This window comes from Chiloscyllium punctatum, chromosome 32 (assembly GCF_047496795.1).
Source record: "Chiloscyllium punctatum isolate Juve2018m chromosome 32, sChiPun1.3, whole genome shotgun sequence".
Lineage (NCBI taxonomy): Eukaryota > Metazoa > Chordata > Chondrichthyes > Orectolobiformes > Hemiscylliidae > Chiloscyllium > Chiloscyllium punctatum.
The window spans coordinates 48600685-48618626 of NC_092770.1; the positions used below are offsets into that span (position 1 = coordinate 48600685).

At 42.0% G+C, this 17942-nt stretch overlaps 1 protein-coding gene across 1 annotated transcript in view; it reads right to left on the minus strand.

Moving 5' to 3' along the window:
- Positions 1-402: 402 nt before the first annotated feature.
- Positions 403-17942, minus strand: part of LOC140458148 (structural maintenance of chromosomes protein 1B-like) — a 146280-nt gene continuing 128740 nt past the window's right edge. The window contains exons 24-25 of the mRNA XM_072552306.1: positions 3660-3770; positions 403-1827 (exon numbers count right to left, since the gene is read on the minus strand). Coding sequence (XP_072408407.1) covers positions 1726-1827; positions 3660-3770 — 213 coding nt within the window. The 3' untranslated portion in view covers positions 403-1725. The remainder of the gene's footprint in view (positions 1828-3659; positions 3771-17942) is intronic.

Genomic DNA, 17942 nt, shown 5'->3' on the forward strand with positions numbered 1-17942 from the left:
TTCTAGCAGCCTCTCCCCAGTTCACATCTTTACTACTCATCTATCAACCAAAATATTTGTTGGCTTTCTGTTCAATCTTCACTGTGCTTCTCTCTCTCATGCTTCCTTTTAACATTTTCAACCTTGTCACATCCACTACTTATTTTCACAGGAACTCCTGGTCTCTGGTTTATATATACTTGGATACTCATCCCTCTCTGGAGGAGAAAGTGAGGACTGCAGATGCTGGAGATCAGAGCTGAAAATGTGTTGCTGGAAAAGCACAGCAGGTCAGGCAGCATCCAAGGAACAGGAGAATCGACGTTTCGGGCATAAGCCCTTCTTCCTGAAGTAGGGCTTTTGCCCAAAACGTCAATTCTCCTGTTCCTTGGATGCTGCCTGACCTGCTGCACTTTTCCAGCAACACATTTTCACTACTCATCCCTCTCTAGTATATGTGATAAACAAACTGAGGTCTATGCTTCTCAGCCAGCTTTCTTCACTGTATTAATAATTAGTTTTAACAATAACTAGTAACAATAACATGATTAACATTTGGGCAAGAAAAACCATTTTACAAGTATGTAAAATGCAATCAACATAAAAACAAATGTATTCAACATAAATTTTCTTCACTTCACCTTCTTCTGCAAAATTACCAAGTGTGAATTGCAGTGCCACAGATAATGATTAAGTGTTTAAAACTTGATCTGTCAATTTAGGCCTGCTTTTGTACTAAGGCTCTGTTTTGATACTTTCGCACCTTGGGACTCCATTGGAAATCCCAGATGTTGACTAAGAGATGCCTAATGTTGCAGAGTAAGTGATGTTTGGATTTTGATGCGTACTTGGTCAGTATGATATCGAACACTGATGTACAGATTTGTAAGATTTTGTATCTCGTAACGTATAGAGAATACATAAATGGTCATCTTTCATAAGTAATGAAAATCTACAAAGAAGCTATTGGCAATGTGCTTTTTATGCTCAAAATAATCTGTCTTTTTCCTTTTCTGTATCTTGAAGACTGCAATGTTAAGTACCCAATACATTGGTATTGATTTTGTGTTTCAATATATCTGTATTGCACTTAAGACCACCATAATTTCTAATGGAAGATCTACACTTTCCGTCCTAGTTATGCTGCTTTGTGCTTTGGAAACTGTTTGTTTTTATTTTGGTCCCAACTATGTTTGTAATTCACTAACTTAAATTTTCAAAATCAAATGAGATTCCTCAGCATCTGATGTGATTCATGATTTTGCCACCTACACAATGTTATTGTTAATGAGAGCCAGCAGTTGAACAATAATTTTAGTTGTTATCTTGGCATCTGCAAATCTGTTTTTTTTCTTAAACAACCTCAGAGAAGACGCATATGAAGTTTTCCATGCAAGCTTGCTCTAAAGTTGATCATTTGAAGTTTCCTTACAGTTTTACAATTAGACAGGGCTTTTATGGTAGCAATCGCTGATTCGATGGAAAAGTATGATCAATAAATGGCACTTTGTTTCTTGAATTCCAACTTAATTGTTTTGGTTAGTCAACCAAACAAAAAACCATAGGATTATGAATGATTTGACAGTACAATTTTCTTTTTGTTTAACAGTATGGAAATAGGTTTTTAAATGCATGTTAACAAACTTGCTAACAAAGATACACTTAAGATAACAGGTAAAACATAAATGGTTAGCTTAACAATTCAGATGATAGTAGTGTTTTTACATGGAACCAAACTATGTTCTATTACTCTTCCTGCCTTGGCTGAAGTGTCTCTTCTTTTCTGGTATTTTCTGGGTAATTTGTAAGGTCGAAGGTTAACAGTTGACTGGACATGCATTCTCCTTGCTATAACAAAAACTACAAAAGTTAGTAAATGTCAAAGTTGAAAAGTATTGATATTTAGTTTGTCTTCACAGTTTTGCACAATGAGGAAAGATTGAGCCGACTCTTCTGAATATTTATTTTCAAGCTGTCCAGGAGTAATATGTAGTATTTAAATGTATTGATGTGAATAGTGGATGGCAGTTCCGATTACACCACTTTCTATGAAACCATTCAAATTTACTAATATATATACAAGGAACAAGAGTATGCCACTTGGTCATTTGATCAAGATCACAGTTGATCTGATAAAATTTTAACCTTTAGCTCTACATTCCTGCATATTCCTAATAACTTTTCATCCCTTTTGGTAGCCAAGAATCTATCTAATGTCTGTAGCTAGTTTGTAAACTGCATTTGTTAAATCATAGAGGTAATTTTTCATTTCCTACAAGTTCAAATCAAGTCAGATTTAATTCTTCATAAATAGCAGGATAGGTTTTGTCTTCAACTTGTCATGTGGATGCATACGCCATTTGGGAATGGTTTGTCTTATGCCAGCATATCAGTTCCACTGAAATTTAGGGCAGAATGTTCGAATTGTGGGATGATGAGGTAAGAGATGGAAACTGCATTTAATTAGGTGAGGAGTGGCGTACCTAGATTTATGCAACCTTCCTGACTTAAGTTCTGGGCAGGAAGATTCATGGCCAACGTCCACATTTAATATTAACTGATGTACTTACATGGCCCATTAAAGTCCACTTAAAGGCTGCCACAGACATTGATCCAGCTATAGTTGGTGGGATAAAGTGAGGACTACAGACACTGGAGAGTTAGAGTTAATAAAGGGTGGTGCTGGAAAAAGCACAGCAGGTCAGGCATCCGAACAGCAAGAGAGTCAACGTTTGGGGCAGGGCCCTGAAGAAGAGTCCTGCCCAAAATGTCGTTCTCTTGCTCCTTGGATGCTGCCTAACCTGCTGTGCTTTTTACAGCGCCACATTTATCAACTCCAGCTGTACTTGGGATGCTATCGAGTAACCTTCAGAGATGCAAAAAGATTGTGGAATGCTAATTGGCTTGAGGTTAAACCCCAAGCAAAGATACTAACTGCCAATCAAAGGCATGGATGAAGGTCAAAGGAGTGATCACTGAGAAACATCCTGTTACCTTTTGTTTTTGACTCTTCTTCTATCCCTCTATCTCTGCAACATGGGTATAAAAGCAACATTCAATTATGGCAAAAGCAGGGGAGAGAATTTTATATCTATATCAGGGTGTGCAGTTGCTCCTCCATCTTGCTTCCCTTTGATTAGGCAACCCCTAAAGCCCACCTCCATTTTAAAAAAGATTTAACAGGTATCAAATATTAATTGTGTAAATTTATCCATATAGGTTATCGAAATACGTTGCAATTGCACATGTTGAAGAGCTGTCTTGTATAATAACGATCAAATTTTCCATAACAAAATATATTGAAGATAGATTCAACTGAGGAATATGTTGCCTGGCTTTACCATTACTGTTGACAGCCTGATGTGGCAAAATAGAATTAGTTTTGGAAAACCCAGAAGTACCACACTAATTCAGTAGGTTTCCACATAGTTATCTTGTAAAATGGCAATCTGAAACTAGCTTGTCGGCCCTTTTTATGATGTCATGGCTCTGTTACGTGGCCACATGACTTTGAGGGCACAACTATTCCACAGTTTTCCTTGTGAAATCCATGAAAATCTCTGTCTGCAGTTGTAATCCTCAAGCATGTGTATAAAATAATTAGAACACAGAAAAACATACTTCCAAGCCACAACTAGAAAATTAAAACTGGAATACAAATCTACTGTTTGGAACAATACCTGTGGATATACTCCAATTAGTGCATCGGCTTTTGAATAGAATTCCTCTTTCAATGAGATGACAATCACTTGGAAGTTCTTCCTGGATTGATCTCTGATGTAATTTGTAACCTGAGTACAAGAACATACAATTTTTTTTAAAACAAAGGCAAGATGGGGCTGTTGGGTCTAAAAATAGTTAGCCTATTTCTAAAATCTCCACCTAACTGCTGGTTATGTTCATTTTGAAACTACCAAAGGCCAGAGGCCATTTTTAAGGAAATCTTTGGGACTTTTTTGTCCAATTCCAATCAGTATTCCAAATGTGGCCTAACCAATGTCCTGTACAGCCGCAACATGACCTCCCAACTCCTATACTTACTGCTCTGACCAATAAAGGAAAGCATACAAAATACCTTCTCTGCACTATCCTATCTACCTGAGATGCCACATTCAAGGAACTATGAACCTAGACTCCAAAGTCTCTCTTTTTTTCAGCAACACTCCACAGGAGCTTGCCATTAAGTGTAAAAGTCCTGCCCTAATTTGTTTTTCGAAAATGCAGCAACTCGCAGTTATCTGATTAAAACCCCATCTGCCACTCCTTGGCCCATTGCCCATCTGAACAGGCGACTGACTGTGTGGAGTTTGCACGTTCTCCCCGTGTCTGCGTGGGTTTCCTCCGGGTGCTCCGGTTTCCTCCCACAGTCCAAAGATGTGCGGGTCAGGTGAATTGGCCATGCTAAATTGCCCGTTGTGTTAGGTAAGGGGTAGATGTAGATGTAGGGGTATGGGTGGGTTACGCTTCGGCAGGGCGGTGTGGACTTGTTGGGCCGAAGGGCCTGTTTCCACACTGTAAGTAATCTAAATCTAAATCTAAAATCCCGTTGTACTTTGAGGTAACCTTCTTCGCTGTCCACTACACCTCAATTTTGGTGTCATCTGCAAACTTACTAACTAAACCTCCTATGTTCAAATCCAAATCATTTATATAAATGACAAGAAGCAGTGGACCCAGCACCAATCCTTGTGGCACACCACTTGTCACGGGCCTGCAGTTTGAAAAGCAGTCCTCTACCACCACCCTCTGTCTTCTACCTTTCAGCCAGTTCTGTATCCAAATGGCTAGTTCTCCTTGTATTCCACATGATCTAACCTTGCTAACCAGTCTACCATGAGGAACCTTATCAAACATCTTTCTGAATTCCATACAGGTCACGTCCACCGCTCTGTCCTCATCAATCTCTTTCTTACAACTTCAAAAAACTCAATCAAGTTAGTGAGACATGATTTCCCATGCACAAAGCCATGCTGACTATCTTAACTGCTTATTATCTCCCTTCAACTCTATAACAGTATGCTGTTCTAATAAGATACTTATTAAAATTACATCAACTTAATTTCAAAGCCATTCGGCCGCTGTCATCTTCTATGACTTCACTCTTCTGGCTGCTGAATTCCCTGGGTCATCTTTTTTACTGTGAGTATGTTTCATATCAAAAGGTACCTTTGATAGAGTGTGTCTTCTAATTTCTTGGACAGCATGGTGTTAGATCTTCAGGCTTAGCTATCTTGATGGCAGTTGCTCTCTCCAATTTTCAAAATGGCCAATTTTTAATACTCCCAACATTGTATCGCCTCATTGATTCAGTGTTGGCAAAACAATAAATACAAACTCGACTGGGTTTAGAATCCTGGGGCACAACTTAGACTGATTGGTTAAATTCAGATAGTTGTCAACACAGCAACCAAAACTCAGCTATCCATTTCACAGCCAAATGTTACATATTTTCAATTTTCCAGTACACTCTGGGACTACCATCGTCATTTACGCAGGTGCTTGTAAACTCTCCGTTCAGAACAGCATTCACACTCTCTTAAAGATACAGTCCACGCTTTCAATTTCAGAACAGTACGATCTGCAAGATGCACTGCAGTAATTTGCCAGAGATCCTTAGACAGCATTTTTCATGCCCACAATCATTTCACTTTAGAAAGACATGGGCAGCAGATAATTAGGCACAACACCACTTGGAAATTCCTCTCCATGCCATTTGTCAGGCTGACTTGGAAATATATCACTTTTTTCAGTGTCCCTGGGTTATAATCATAGAATTCTCTCCCTAAGAGCATCATGGGTCTATCTACAATACATGAATTGCAGTGGTTCAAGAAGGCACCTAGAGATGGATGATAAATGCTGGCCAGCCAGCAACATGCACATCCCACAAGTGAATAATAAAAAAAATTGTCCTTACCCAGTCTGACCAACATGTGACTCCAAACTTACAACAATATGTGTAGCCTAGCAAGCCTCTTTTCACAATAAACTGCAATAAAAAAACATGTTGGACCGCTTAGCTGTGATACCTACAATAGTTTCAGAAATGACAAAGATCCACATCCTATCCAGTGGCACACATTGTCCAAGGTGCATCAGAGATGATTATTTTCATTGACGTAACTTCAGTTTAAGTTCAATTTCAGAGAGTTGTGCCAATGCTAGAAAGCAATGGTAATCAGCTGACTGGGACGTTTAAGCTTCCCGTCCAATTTCAGCACACACCACTACACCCAGATTTCCACAGGACACCAATGTGCGATATTCTCTCAAACCCAGATTTTGCTACTTGAGACAACACAAGTTTCAGACCATTGAGTTCTCCCCAACCTTCATAGAACTTTCCACTTCTAGTTCTGACATGATCTTCTCCCTTGGAATGTTCCAAACAGGATTTTTTTTCCTGCAGGCTTCACCCGATATTTCTTTGCAAACTCCTTGCTATGGGTGTAGAACATCAGTTTCAAATGAGTTGGTATCCCAGCCTGCAGTTTTAATGGGATGTCTCAGGAACTCTACTGATTACACTGCATTTTCATATAGGACATGTGAATGATTGCCTCAGCTACATTTCAGACAAAACTTCAGAAGTAAGATTCTCCTTCTTTCTGATACAAATAAATTGTGTTAGTAGTAGCTGTGTGCAGCTTTTAGTCATTAGCTCTCTACTCCATCTCCAGTGATAGCCTCCAGTCCCATAGGGCCAGTGATATTTTGCTGATTGCTTCTCATGGTTATTACTCCAGTGATCGCAGGGCACTCGACAAAGTGAACAATGTTCTCTATAACCAGGAGAAAGTGAGGACTGCAGATGCTGGAGATCAGAGCTGAAAATGTGTTGCTGGAAAAGCGCAGCAGGTCAGGCAGCATCCAAGGAGCAGGAGAATCGACGTTTCGGGCATGAGCCCTTCTTCAGGAATGAGGAAAGTGTGCCAAGCAGGCTAAGATATAAGGTAGGGAGGAGGGACTTGGGGGAAGGGCGTTGGAAATGCGATAGGTGGAAGGAGGTTAAGGTGAGGGTGATAGGCCGGAGTGGGGTGGGGACGGAGAGGTCAGGAAGAAGATTGCAGGTTAGGAAGGTGGTGCTGAGTTCGAGGGTTGGGACTGAGACAAGGTGGGGGGAGGGGAAATGAGGAAACTGGAGAAATCTGAGTTCATCCTTTTTGGTTGGAGGGTTCCTAGGCGGAAGATGAGGCGCTCTTCCTCCAGCCGTCGTGTTGATATGGTCTGGCGATAGAGGAGTCCAAGGACCTGCATGTCCTTGGTGGAGTGGGAGGGGGAGTCGAAGTGTTGAGCCACGGGGTGGTTGGGTTGGTTGGTCCGGGTGTCCCAGAGGTGTTCTCTGAAACGTTCCGCAAGTAGGCGGCCTGTCTCCCCAATATAGAGGAGGCCACATCGGGTGCAGTAAATGATGTGTGTGGAGGTGCAGGTGAATTTGTGGCGGATATGGAAGGATCCCTTGGGGCCTTGGAGGGAAGTAAGGGGGGAGGTGTGGGCGCAAGTTTTGCATTTCTTGCGGTTGCAGGGGAAGGTGCCGGGAGTGGAGGTTGGGTTGGTGGGGGGTGTGGACCTGATGAGGGAGTCACGGAGGGAGTGGTCTTTTCGGAAAAGACCATAACCAGACAACATCTTGTAGAACTCTTTGAAAGGTTTGTTGTAAGAGTTTCTACCATCTGCTCAACATCCCATTTCTCAATGTTTTGAAGGATATGTTTTTCCAAGTCAGAAATTGAATGGATCAGTTTAAAAGCAAAACTAAAGAGTTTTTGATCGCACTTTATTAATAAACCTTTCCTCTGGTAACAAGGTGTTCAAGTTTTTGTTTGAATTCATTCAAAAATAGTTCAATATTATCAGCTGAGATTTTTTTATAATGTCAGTAGTTGCCTTTACAACTTTCTGTTGCAGCACCTCTGCAGTACCAAGTACTGGGTAGCACGGTGGCTCAGTGGTTAGCACTGCTGCCTCACAGCACCAGGGACCCAGTTTCAATTCCAGCCTCTGGGTACTGTCTGTGTGGAGTTTGTACATTCTCCCTTTGTCTGTGTGGGTTTCCTCGCACAGTCCAAAGATGTGCAGGTCGGGTGAATTGGCTATGCTAAATTGCCCATAGTGTTAGGTGCACTATGGGCCTGGGTGGGTTACTCTTCGGAGGGTTGGTGTGGGCATGTTGGGCTGAAGGGCCTGTTTCCACCCTGTAGGGAATCTAATTTAAGTAAAGTATAGACTGTTTATTATTCAACCATTTACAGTGGTTTAGCATTTACTCTTTTACTCGATCTTGTTCAAACTTCTGGGTCTGTTCAATGTATTCACAGTACTTGTTAAAGCTGTTGAGCTTTTTTAGACACAGCATAATACCCTCTTAGAGGTTTTTGCATGATTTAAGTTGTGTTTTGCTCTTCTAATATGATCCACAATTGCTGAGCCTAGATGTCGGTTGAGATCTTCCAACAGAGCTGGCTTCAGGCAGGAATCGCAGAATAGTTTTGACACATGTCTTGCTCTGGCCCTCACAGGAAATATACATGTAAATATCGCAAAGTAATAACTCGAGCATCTCCAGAAACCTCTGAACGGCTCTGCCACACATGGATTTTCACATCTGTACTTAACAACTCCTTCACCTTTACCCCCACGGAGTATCTGTAGATTTCTGTCCACTTCTCTTAGAATTCATTACAAAAGGAAGAGGTTGGAATCTTTGCCTCTCTTCACCAGTTGTAAATAATCTTCACATTGTGATATCAATCTAAGTGATTTTTTTGTTTCCAGTAAATATTCAGATTCCACCCATTCTGCTACATCCTCTTTTTCCAAGTTTCCTCTACTTTGACAGGAGGCATTTAGCCCAGCATTGGCTACATAAAACTTTAAATATTTGCAGGAAAAATGGTTTGCTTGCTTCCACATCTCGCTCAGTAATTTTCCATTCTACACTGCTTAGAACAAAAAGGCTCTTCCCAAATGCAAGTTTCCCAGTGAGTTATCTCCCATGGTTCCTCATATTTTCTCTCAAGGTCTTTTGCATGTCTCCCTAGCTATTGGATTCCAGCAGTGTAGCTACTTAAAATGTGGTTTCAGATTGCTTTATCTGATCAGCAATTTCTCACATCTCCTCTTTGTGTGTTTCAAGCTCCTAACCAAGTGACTCAAAACTCGCTGCTATCTCTGTTTTAAAATTCTTAATCAGATGTGCTTGGTTGATGTCGTCCTTGAAATATTTCTCCATCACATTCAGTATTTAGCTTTTTTTTAAACCGCTCATCTTTAAAATTTCGATATCGAAAGTTTCTCTGAGTTTCTAAAGGTCTCATTTGCAAGTTGGTAATTTGATTATTTGCTTTCTGAAGCCAGGAATATACCTCATTCCTCAGCTTCTATTCCAATTATGAGTACTTCTGACAGTCGGTTGTATACTTTCGCCACTAAACTGTTCCTGAAACTGAAAATCACATGTTTCACTCTGGCCCATGTACAGGTTATCCAACTGATGAATTCTGAGATGGTGGAAGGTCTTTTGTTGAGAAAATACTGCAAAATATTGTGTTTGAGCTCTGTCACCTTCTGACTGTATTCCACATTAACTGGTGCCATCAGTAGAGTCCCACACCACACCCCTGAGATGTTCCAATTGTTTTTCTTGGATCCAAAATGTTACAGAACTCTGAAAATTTGCAACCTTGCCTTCAGCTTTAGCCATGATTCTAATCATGTCATTCAGTTCCTTGTGCATTGAATTGAGATGCCATACATTCATCTGATATGCAGACAGATCTCCAATCTTTAGGTGGACAAATTGACAATTGGGTCTATTCCTTAATTCTTTACCAATCTCACATGCGTTAATGCATGCAATTCGTAAAACATGTCAACAGAGACTATCAAATTACTTAATCCAGCCACTAGTGTTGCTAGCTCATTGTCATGCTCATTTGTGCCACCCAGATTGGACCGTTTCTGAGCCTACAAGCCCTCAGTGTCAAGGATCAGGATGAAATCACAAGTTTTTCTCTTCTTCTCTCCTGTCATTTTAATGAGCTGCATGTCGACCCCAGGATTGCATCTCCAACATCCTGCTGCAAACTGACAGCCAAACATAATATTCAGCAGTGTGGACCTGCCTGTGCTTTGTTTTGGAGTACTGTGTGAAGTTCTGGTTACCCTGCTCTACGAAGGATATGAGTAAATTGAAGAAGGTTCTCAGCAACATCATGGTAATTTGTTTGAGACCAGATGGTTTGAGTTATAAGAAGATTGATAGACTGGAACGTTTCTTCACTGGAGTGTAGGAGGCTGTGAGGGGTGACCTTATACAATCATAGGGACGCAAAGGTATTTTCTCTAGGGGGAGTTCAAACCTAGAGGGCATATTTTAAAGGCGAGGCGAGAAAAAATTAAAAGGGACCTTTTTCATATAAAAGGCAGTTTGTTTGTGGAATAGACTGCCACAGATAAATGCAAGTATTAATTACAACATTTAAAAGACATTTGGACAGGTACAAGAAAAGAGAAGGTTTAGAGCCAAATACAGGCTAGTGGGACTAGTTTAGTTTGGGAATGAATTGGACCAAAGGGTCTGTTTCTGTGCTGTATGATTCTATCTAACCTTACTCTCAAACATCTGAGGATATGAATGTAAACTGGAAAAAACAGACACGATAAACAATCACCTGACAAAATTAAAATCGGAACTATTTTTTAAGGTATTGGTAACAGCCTCAATACATTTTTGGTTGAGAATTGAGAGAAGCATCACAGATCCTTAGTGGATCCTTAGAAGGAGCTGGTTATATAAAAATCTAGTACAGACACCACAGTAACGACCTCCAGAGTGGGATGACTTCCCAGCTCTTCCATTTAATAGTCCTGCTCCAGCAGATGAGTGTCCCACACCATCCTTATTTAGCAGCGACACTAACATTTCCTCCAGATGATTGAGATGCATCAAGGTTACCAGATCTGGACCTCCTGTACCTCTCCTGCATGCTAAGATGACCTTCTGCTTCAACTATTTCACGTTAAGGCTGCTTGGCAACCTCTGAATGTTGCTGCCAGTCCTGGTCTTGCTGGTGCATTTGTTCCTCCTCGATTTCACTGCATGTTCATTTATGCAATGGCCACATTCCTGACTAAATTAAAACAGTAGCACGTTGACCAGACTCGAGCCTATCTCTGCAGCTCCCTAACTGAATTACTGTTAATCCTCTGGTTTCATTGGACATGTAAGAATCAGTATGGCCCACACCCAAGACTGTAATAAGAAATGGGTACAGAAGTAAATCATTTCACCCCTCAAGTTTGCCTCGCAATTCAACAAGATCATGGTTGATCCAGTATGGGCCTCAACTCCTCATTCATGTTAGCTTGTCATACATTTTGAGATCTCAGGGAATCAAATACTATCTACTTCCTCTTTAAATACTTTATGACCTCGCCTCCACAACCCTCTGGGATAGAGAATTTCAGACATTCACTACCAATAATTGTCCCCTTATTCTGCAATTATGTTCAGTAGTCAAAACTTGTAGTGCTGGAAAAGCATAGCAAGTCAGGTAGCATCCAAGGAGCAGGAGAGTCAACATTTCATAAGCCCTTCATCTGGAATGTTTGGGGGGGGGTTAGGTCAAGGGAGCTGAGAGATAAATAGGTGATGGGTAGATGAAGGTGTAGGGTGATGGTGATAGGTTGGAGCAGAGGGTGGAGTGGATAGTAAGATAGTAAGATGGACAGGTAGATCAGTCCAAAAGGACGGTGCCCAGTTGTAAGGTTGGATCTGGGATAAGGTGGGGGAAGAGGAGATGAGGAAACTGGTGAAATTGACATTGATGCCGTGTGATTTGGGGGGGGAGGGGGGAGGTGTCCCAAGGTGCAAGATGATGTATGCTTCCTCCAAGTGTCAAGTGGCTTGAATATGGCAATGGAATCCAGGACTTGCATGTTCTTGGCGAAATGGGAGGGGGAGTTGAAGTGGTCAACTACAGGGCGGTGGGGTTGTTTGGTCCATATCCCATAGAGATGTTCTCTGAAATGTTCTGCAAGTTGGCGTCCTGTCTCTCTAATGTAGAGGAGACCACATCGAGAGCACCGGACACAGTAGATGAGGTGTTTGGATGTACAGGAAAATCTCTCCTGGATGAGGAAGGATCCTTTGGGGCCTTGGAGGGGGGCAGAGGGGCGGGGAGGCAGAGGTGTGGGCGCAGGTTTTACACCTCTTGTGGTGGCATAAGCAGGTGGCAGGAGTGGAGGGTGGATCGGTGGGGGGCGTGGACCTAACGGAGTCATGGAGGGAATGGTCTCCGTGGAATGCTGAAAGGGGTGGGCAGGGAAGTATATCTCTGGTGGTGAGATCAGATGTTAAGTGGCAGAACTGGCGGAGGATGATGTACTGTAGCTAGAGATTGATGGAGTGGAAGGTGAGGACGGGGCAGGGGGGGGGGGGTTATCATTGTTGCAGTTGGAGGGGTGGGATACAAGGGCAGTTGTGCGGAAAGTGGTGGAGATGCGCTGGAGGGCATTTTTGACCAGATGGGAGGGGAAATTGTGGTCCTTGAATTAGGTTGCCATCTGGGATGTTCTGGAGTGGAATTGCTCCTCTGGGAGCAGATGCAGCAGAGGCGGAGGTATTTGGAATAAGGGATTGTGTTTTTACAGGAGAGGGGTGGGAGGAGGTGCAGTCCAGGTAACTGTGGGAGTAGTTGGGTTTTAAGTAGATTTTGTCTGTGTTGAGTCGATCACTGGAAGTGGAGACGGAGCGGTTAGAAAGGGAGGGAGGTGTCCCGGATCGTCCAGGTGAACTTGAGTTTGGGGTGGAAAGCGTTCGTGAAGTTGATGAACTGTCCCTGGGAGCGCGAGGTGGCGCCAAAATGAGAAAAGGTGGGGGGGCGGTGCCGGTGTAACTACGGAAGATGGACTGTTCCACATACTCGAAGAGGCAAGCATAGCTGGGGCCCATGCAGGTACCCATGGCTACCCCTTTGGTCTGGAGGAAGTGAGAGGATTCGAAGGAGAAGTTGTTGAGGTTGAGGGCCAGTTCAGCTAATCAAATGAGTGTGTCTGTGGAGGGGTACTAGTTGGGTCAGTGGGAGAGGAAGAAATGGAGGTTTTGAGGCCTTTATCAAGGCGGATGGACGTGTACAGGGACTAGATGTTCTTGGTGAAGATGAGGCATTGGGGCCAGCAAACTGAAAGCCACGGAGGAGGCGGAGGGCATGGGTGGTATCCTGAATGTATGTGGGGAGTTCCTGGACCAAGGGGGACAGGATGGTGTCAAGGTATGAGGAGATAAGTTCGGTGGGACTGGAACAGGTGGAGATGATGGGTCAAACTGGGGCAGTCAAATTTGTGAATTTTGGGTAAAGAATTATGTCCAGCAATTCATTAGTAGGAACAACATTTCAACATCTACCCTGTCAAGCCCCCTCAGAATCATGTAAAATTCAGTAAGATCATCCCTCATTCTTCTAAACTCTAATGACTGAAGACCAAATTGTTCAGCCATTCTTATTAAGTCAACTCCTTCATCCTAGCAATCAGCTGAGTGAATTGCCATTGAACTTCCTTCAATGTCAATTTATCCTTTCTTAAAAATGGGAACCAAAACCATACTCCAACTTTGTACAGTTGTAATGACTTCCCTAACTTTATTGCAAGTGGGTTGGAGTTTAAAAGCCAAAATTCTATTTGCCTTCTTCGTTACTTATTGTGCTAGGTCCTGAACAAGGGTTGCACCCGAAACTTTGACTTCTCCACCTTCTGATGCTGCCTGGCGTGCTGTGACCTTCTAGCCTCCTACTTGTCTACCTACAATTTACTTTCATAATCAATGTTCTCCCTGTTCATTAGGTTTTAAGCTGGGTCCTAAAACATTCCCAATTGTCTAGTCTAACACCAGTTTTCACTGCTTTGTATGCCTTTGTTGATAAGATTGTTTCCTTCACTGCCTTTGTTAATCCTCAATGAGTTCATCTTTTTGAATTATCCGTCTGATTGTATGCCACGGCCCACTTCACATGACTCTTTCTTCATATCTCTGTAATAGACTTTATTTAAATTGAGGACATTGGTTTGAGACTCAATTTGCCCATCCTCAAGCTAATTTGAAATTCAATCATGTTGTGATCACTCACTACTCCTTTGGGAATACTTAACGAGACCTCTTATTAATCCTAAATCATCACATATTACTAGATATAAAGACTGTTTTTCTTGGATTTTTTTTATTATGAACTGAAATAGAAAAGAAATTTTTTTGGAAATCAAGGACTACTGAACGATTACTACACTTCATGAAACTTTGCACTTACTATAATTAGTTTTTACATAGCTGCTAGTTCAAACAATAGTAGATGGTTTGCAGATAAGCTGGAACCGACTGTTAAATATAATGGAGATTCATCCAATAAGTAACTGGTCTATGAACTAATGACTAGTTATTGATGAAAAAGACTTTCTGCCTGTCAAAAACTGTAACTGATACCCAGACAGCTCAACAGCTTGGGACTGTGAAACAAGTAGGGAGAAGCAATCAGATTGCTACAGATTGAGCAGCTGTCTCTGTGGTAAAGCCACTTTAAGCCTGAAAGAAACCAGTTTATATTTCCTTCAACAGTGACTGAAAGCTGTGACTCATAAGTGATATGTTGAGGCATTCATAAGTATGAACCAGTCATTGTGTCCTGCATACAAGTGAAAGAAAGTATTGAGAGAATAAAGATCAAGAAGCAACATTTTGATCAGCACAAGAATTGCCTCAGCAGATCCTGTGAACAGGGACCACTGAACCGCTTTTCAGCTTTCTTTCCACCCATGTATTTTTACATATCTGTCTGTACGTGTATATCTGGGGGTTGGGGGAGGTATTATAAGGACCTTAGAATTTTAACTAGTGCAGTTGTTATGCTGATGATTCATAATTGTTTAACTGTAGCTACAGTCTACTTATTTTAATAAATAGTGATTCTTGTTAAGTACAGAAATCTGGTGTGAGATCTCTATCAACCTGGATTTGAAAGTGAGATAAATTGGGGAAGTGGGTGGCACAGTGGTGAACACTGCTGTCTCACAGCACCAGGGATCTGGTGTTAATTCTAGCCTTGGGTGACCATCAGTGGGAAGTTTGCACATTCTCCCCATGTTTACATGTTTCCGCCAGGTGCTCTGATACCCTCCCACAGTCCAAAGATGTGCAGGTTAGATTCCTCTTAATAAATTGCCCTGTGGTGTCCAGGGATGTGCAGATTAGGTGGCTTAGCCATGGGGTAAAACCCCATGATTGGTTACATGGATGGGTAAGTGATTGAGAGTTGCACACTAAATGGCCTCTAACTGCACAGTAGGGATTTTCTGAATTCAGTGTATATTTTTAAAGTCTTTTTTTTTGTAAAGACCTTGGGTCTTCTAGCCTGCTACTCCTTTTAGATTAGATTACTTACAGTGTGGAAACAGGCCCTTCGGCCCAACAAGTCCACACCGCCCCACCGAAGCGCAACCCATCCATACCCCTACATCTACCCCTTACCTAACACTACGGGCAATTCAGCATAGCCAATTCACCTGACCTGCACATCTTTGGACTGTGGGAGGAAACCGGAGCACCCGGAGGAAACCCACGCAGACACGGGGAGAATGTGCAAACTCCACACAGTCAGTTGCCTGAGGCGGGAATTGAACCCAGGTCTCTGGCGCGGTGAGGCAGCAGTGCTAACCACTGTGCCACCATGCCGCCCTGTGAGAGGTAACAGATCTAAAATGTTTCTGAAAAGGTTCTGCAATGTACTGCTGTAAGAAACAATCACTGATGCACTCAACAATTCAACCTCTATGTTCCCCACACCAATCTAATTTGTTCAGACAATATGCTGACTAAAATTATCCATGACAACTGTATCCTTATATTCCTCCACTACTTTCTAATTTATACTTTGCATTACAATGAAACAACTCTTCAGTTGCCTACTGATGACTCCCACCTGTGACTTCTTTCCCCTACTATGCCTTGTTTCTATCCAAATAATTCCGCATCATGATCTATATCATGCATCTGCATCACTACCCATCACTGCACTGATAGCTTCATTTATTAACAAAACTACCCCACTCCTTTTCATTTTCATCTGTTCTCTCAGAAAACTGACTTGAGTATCTCCATAACAGCTATCAAGTCACATTAATTTCTATTTGTGGCATCAACTCGTTTACCTTATTACAAAAGTAACTTATTTTCAGATAAAGAGCCGTAAGCTTTGACATTTTAACCAGTATTACTTATTCTGGTTCTAATTTTTGCTGCACTTTTCCATGTGTAGTTTCTAACCTTCCTGTCACACTTTGATTTTTATTCACGTCTTCACTACCCAGCACTTCTGCTTTGTTTCTTTTTTGATTTTTAAAAACTCCCCTCAATTGAGCACTGCCCCCAATGTACAATGATAGTTATATGATTCAGTAATCCACTTCCTAGCATTGTTTAAATGAAGCCTGTCCCAATAAAATAGCTCCCTCTTTCCTTAAAACTGCTGCCAGTGCCCTGGAATTGGAACCATTTCTCCCACACTAATCTTTAAGCCATGCATTTATTTCTCTAATCTTATTTACCCTACACCAATTTGCATATGACTCAAGTTGTAATCCAGAGATGATTACGGTTTTGCGGTTCTGACTGCTAATTTAGTCCCAAGCTGCTCAAGAAACCCTCAAAGAACCACTTTCCTAGTCCTAACTTTGTCATTGGGGTTTAACAATTGGATCCTTCCCCTCTCATTCTTTAGTCCAGAAGAGATGTCTTGAACAGTAATATCAGTAGGCAACACAGCCTTTAAGCTTTCAATCTTTGTTGCAAAGAACAGTATCTGGTACAACCTTGCTTAGCATTGTCGAACAGAGACCTAGGGGTTTAGATACATAGTTTTTTGAAAACTGTGTCACAGGTCGACAGGGTGGTTCAGAAGGCAATTAGCATGCTTGCTTTTATTGCTCTGACTCTCAATATCCCAAGCAGCTGACTGACCATGTCCTGGACAGCGATCAAATAATGTCATTTATTGTTGCAACACATCCTGACTGATGACAGGTGCCCTTGACTAAGAACTTCTTCCCTTAGTCTTCAAGATATGGTCATTTGTTTGGAGCATATTGTAGTTTTCTGCGTGAGCTGCTGGCACACCCTGAGCTGTGACGTTGACTTGACACAGTGTTGTATACAGCAAAACATCCACCTGCTTGACTGCTCACTGCTGGCAACTATGACCAGCTGCCTTTGTGTCTGCACTAAAAGGCAAGTCAAGCTAGGAGTACTGTGGGCTTGTACATTCTGAATTATGCGACAGCAAAAAGACATGGTAAGGCAGAGATACTGTCGGCATCCAAGTCATTGTGAAGTGCTGAGGAAGCAAGCTAAAAGCTCAGAGAGACACCTTCCTCCAATGCATGGGATGGGTGCCCATCCTTGTGCATAAACTGGCCTGGCAACATTGCGATGAAGGGTGTGGGTGAGCTCCAAAGTATAATGCTGAAACGGTGAACTGCATGAGAGGGAGTTGGAAAAGTGGCATGATAATGTGGTAAGGATATTGGGAAACCAATGTCATTTTCCGTGGATAGGGGTATAGCGCTTGCTGCCATGGTGCATGCCCTGAGATGGAGGGAATGCTGGCCAATAGAGGCCCAGAGGAGCATATGGAAAGCCAGAGCCACCTGATATCCAATAAGACTTTCCTGCCCTATCTAGTTTCACTTGCTACCTGGGAAGATAGTGACTCACAGATAAAAACAGATGATAATAGTGAGATGTTAATACATGCATGTAGGTCTCTCTTTGCTCAGTAGTGAGAATCTCATCTCTGTTAAAACAGTGGAAGAGAAATCAGACTTGCTTTGTCCTCGACTTTGAGGACCTCTTTTTCCGAGCTGTCACATTTTCCCACCTGACTTGCCACTGCCAATGTTGGTTCAGGGTCTGGGAA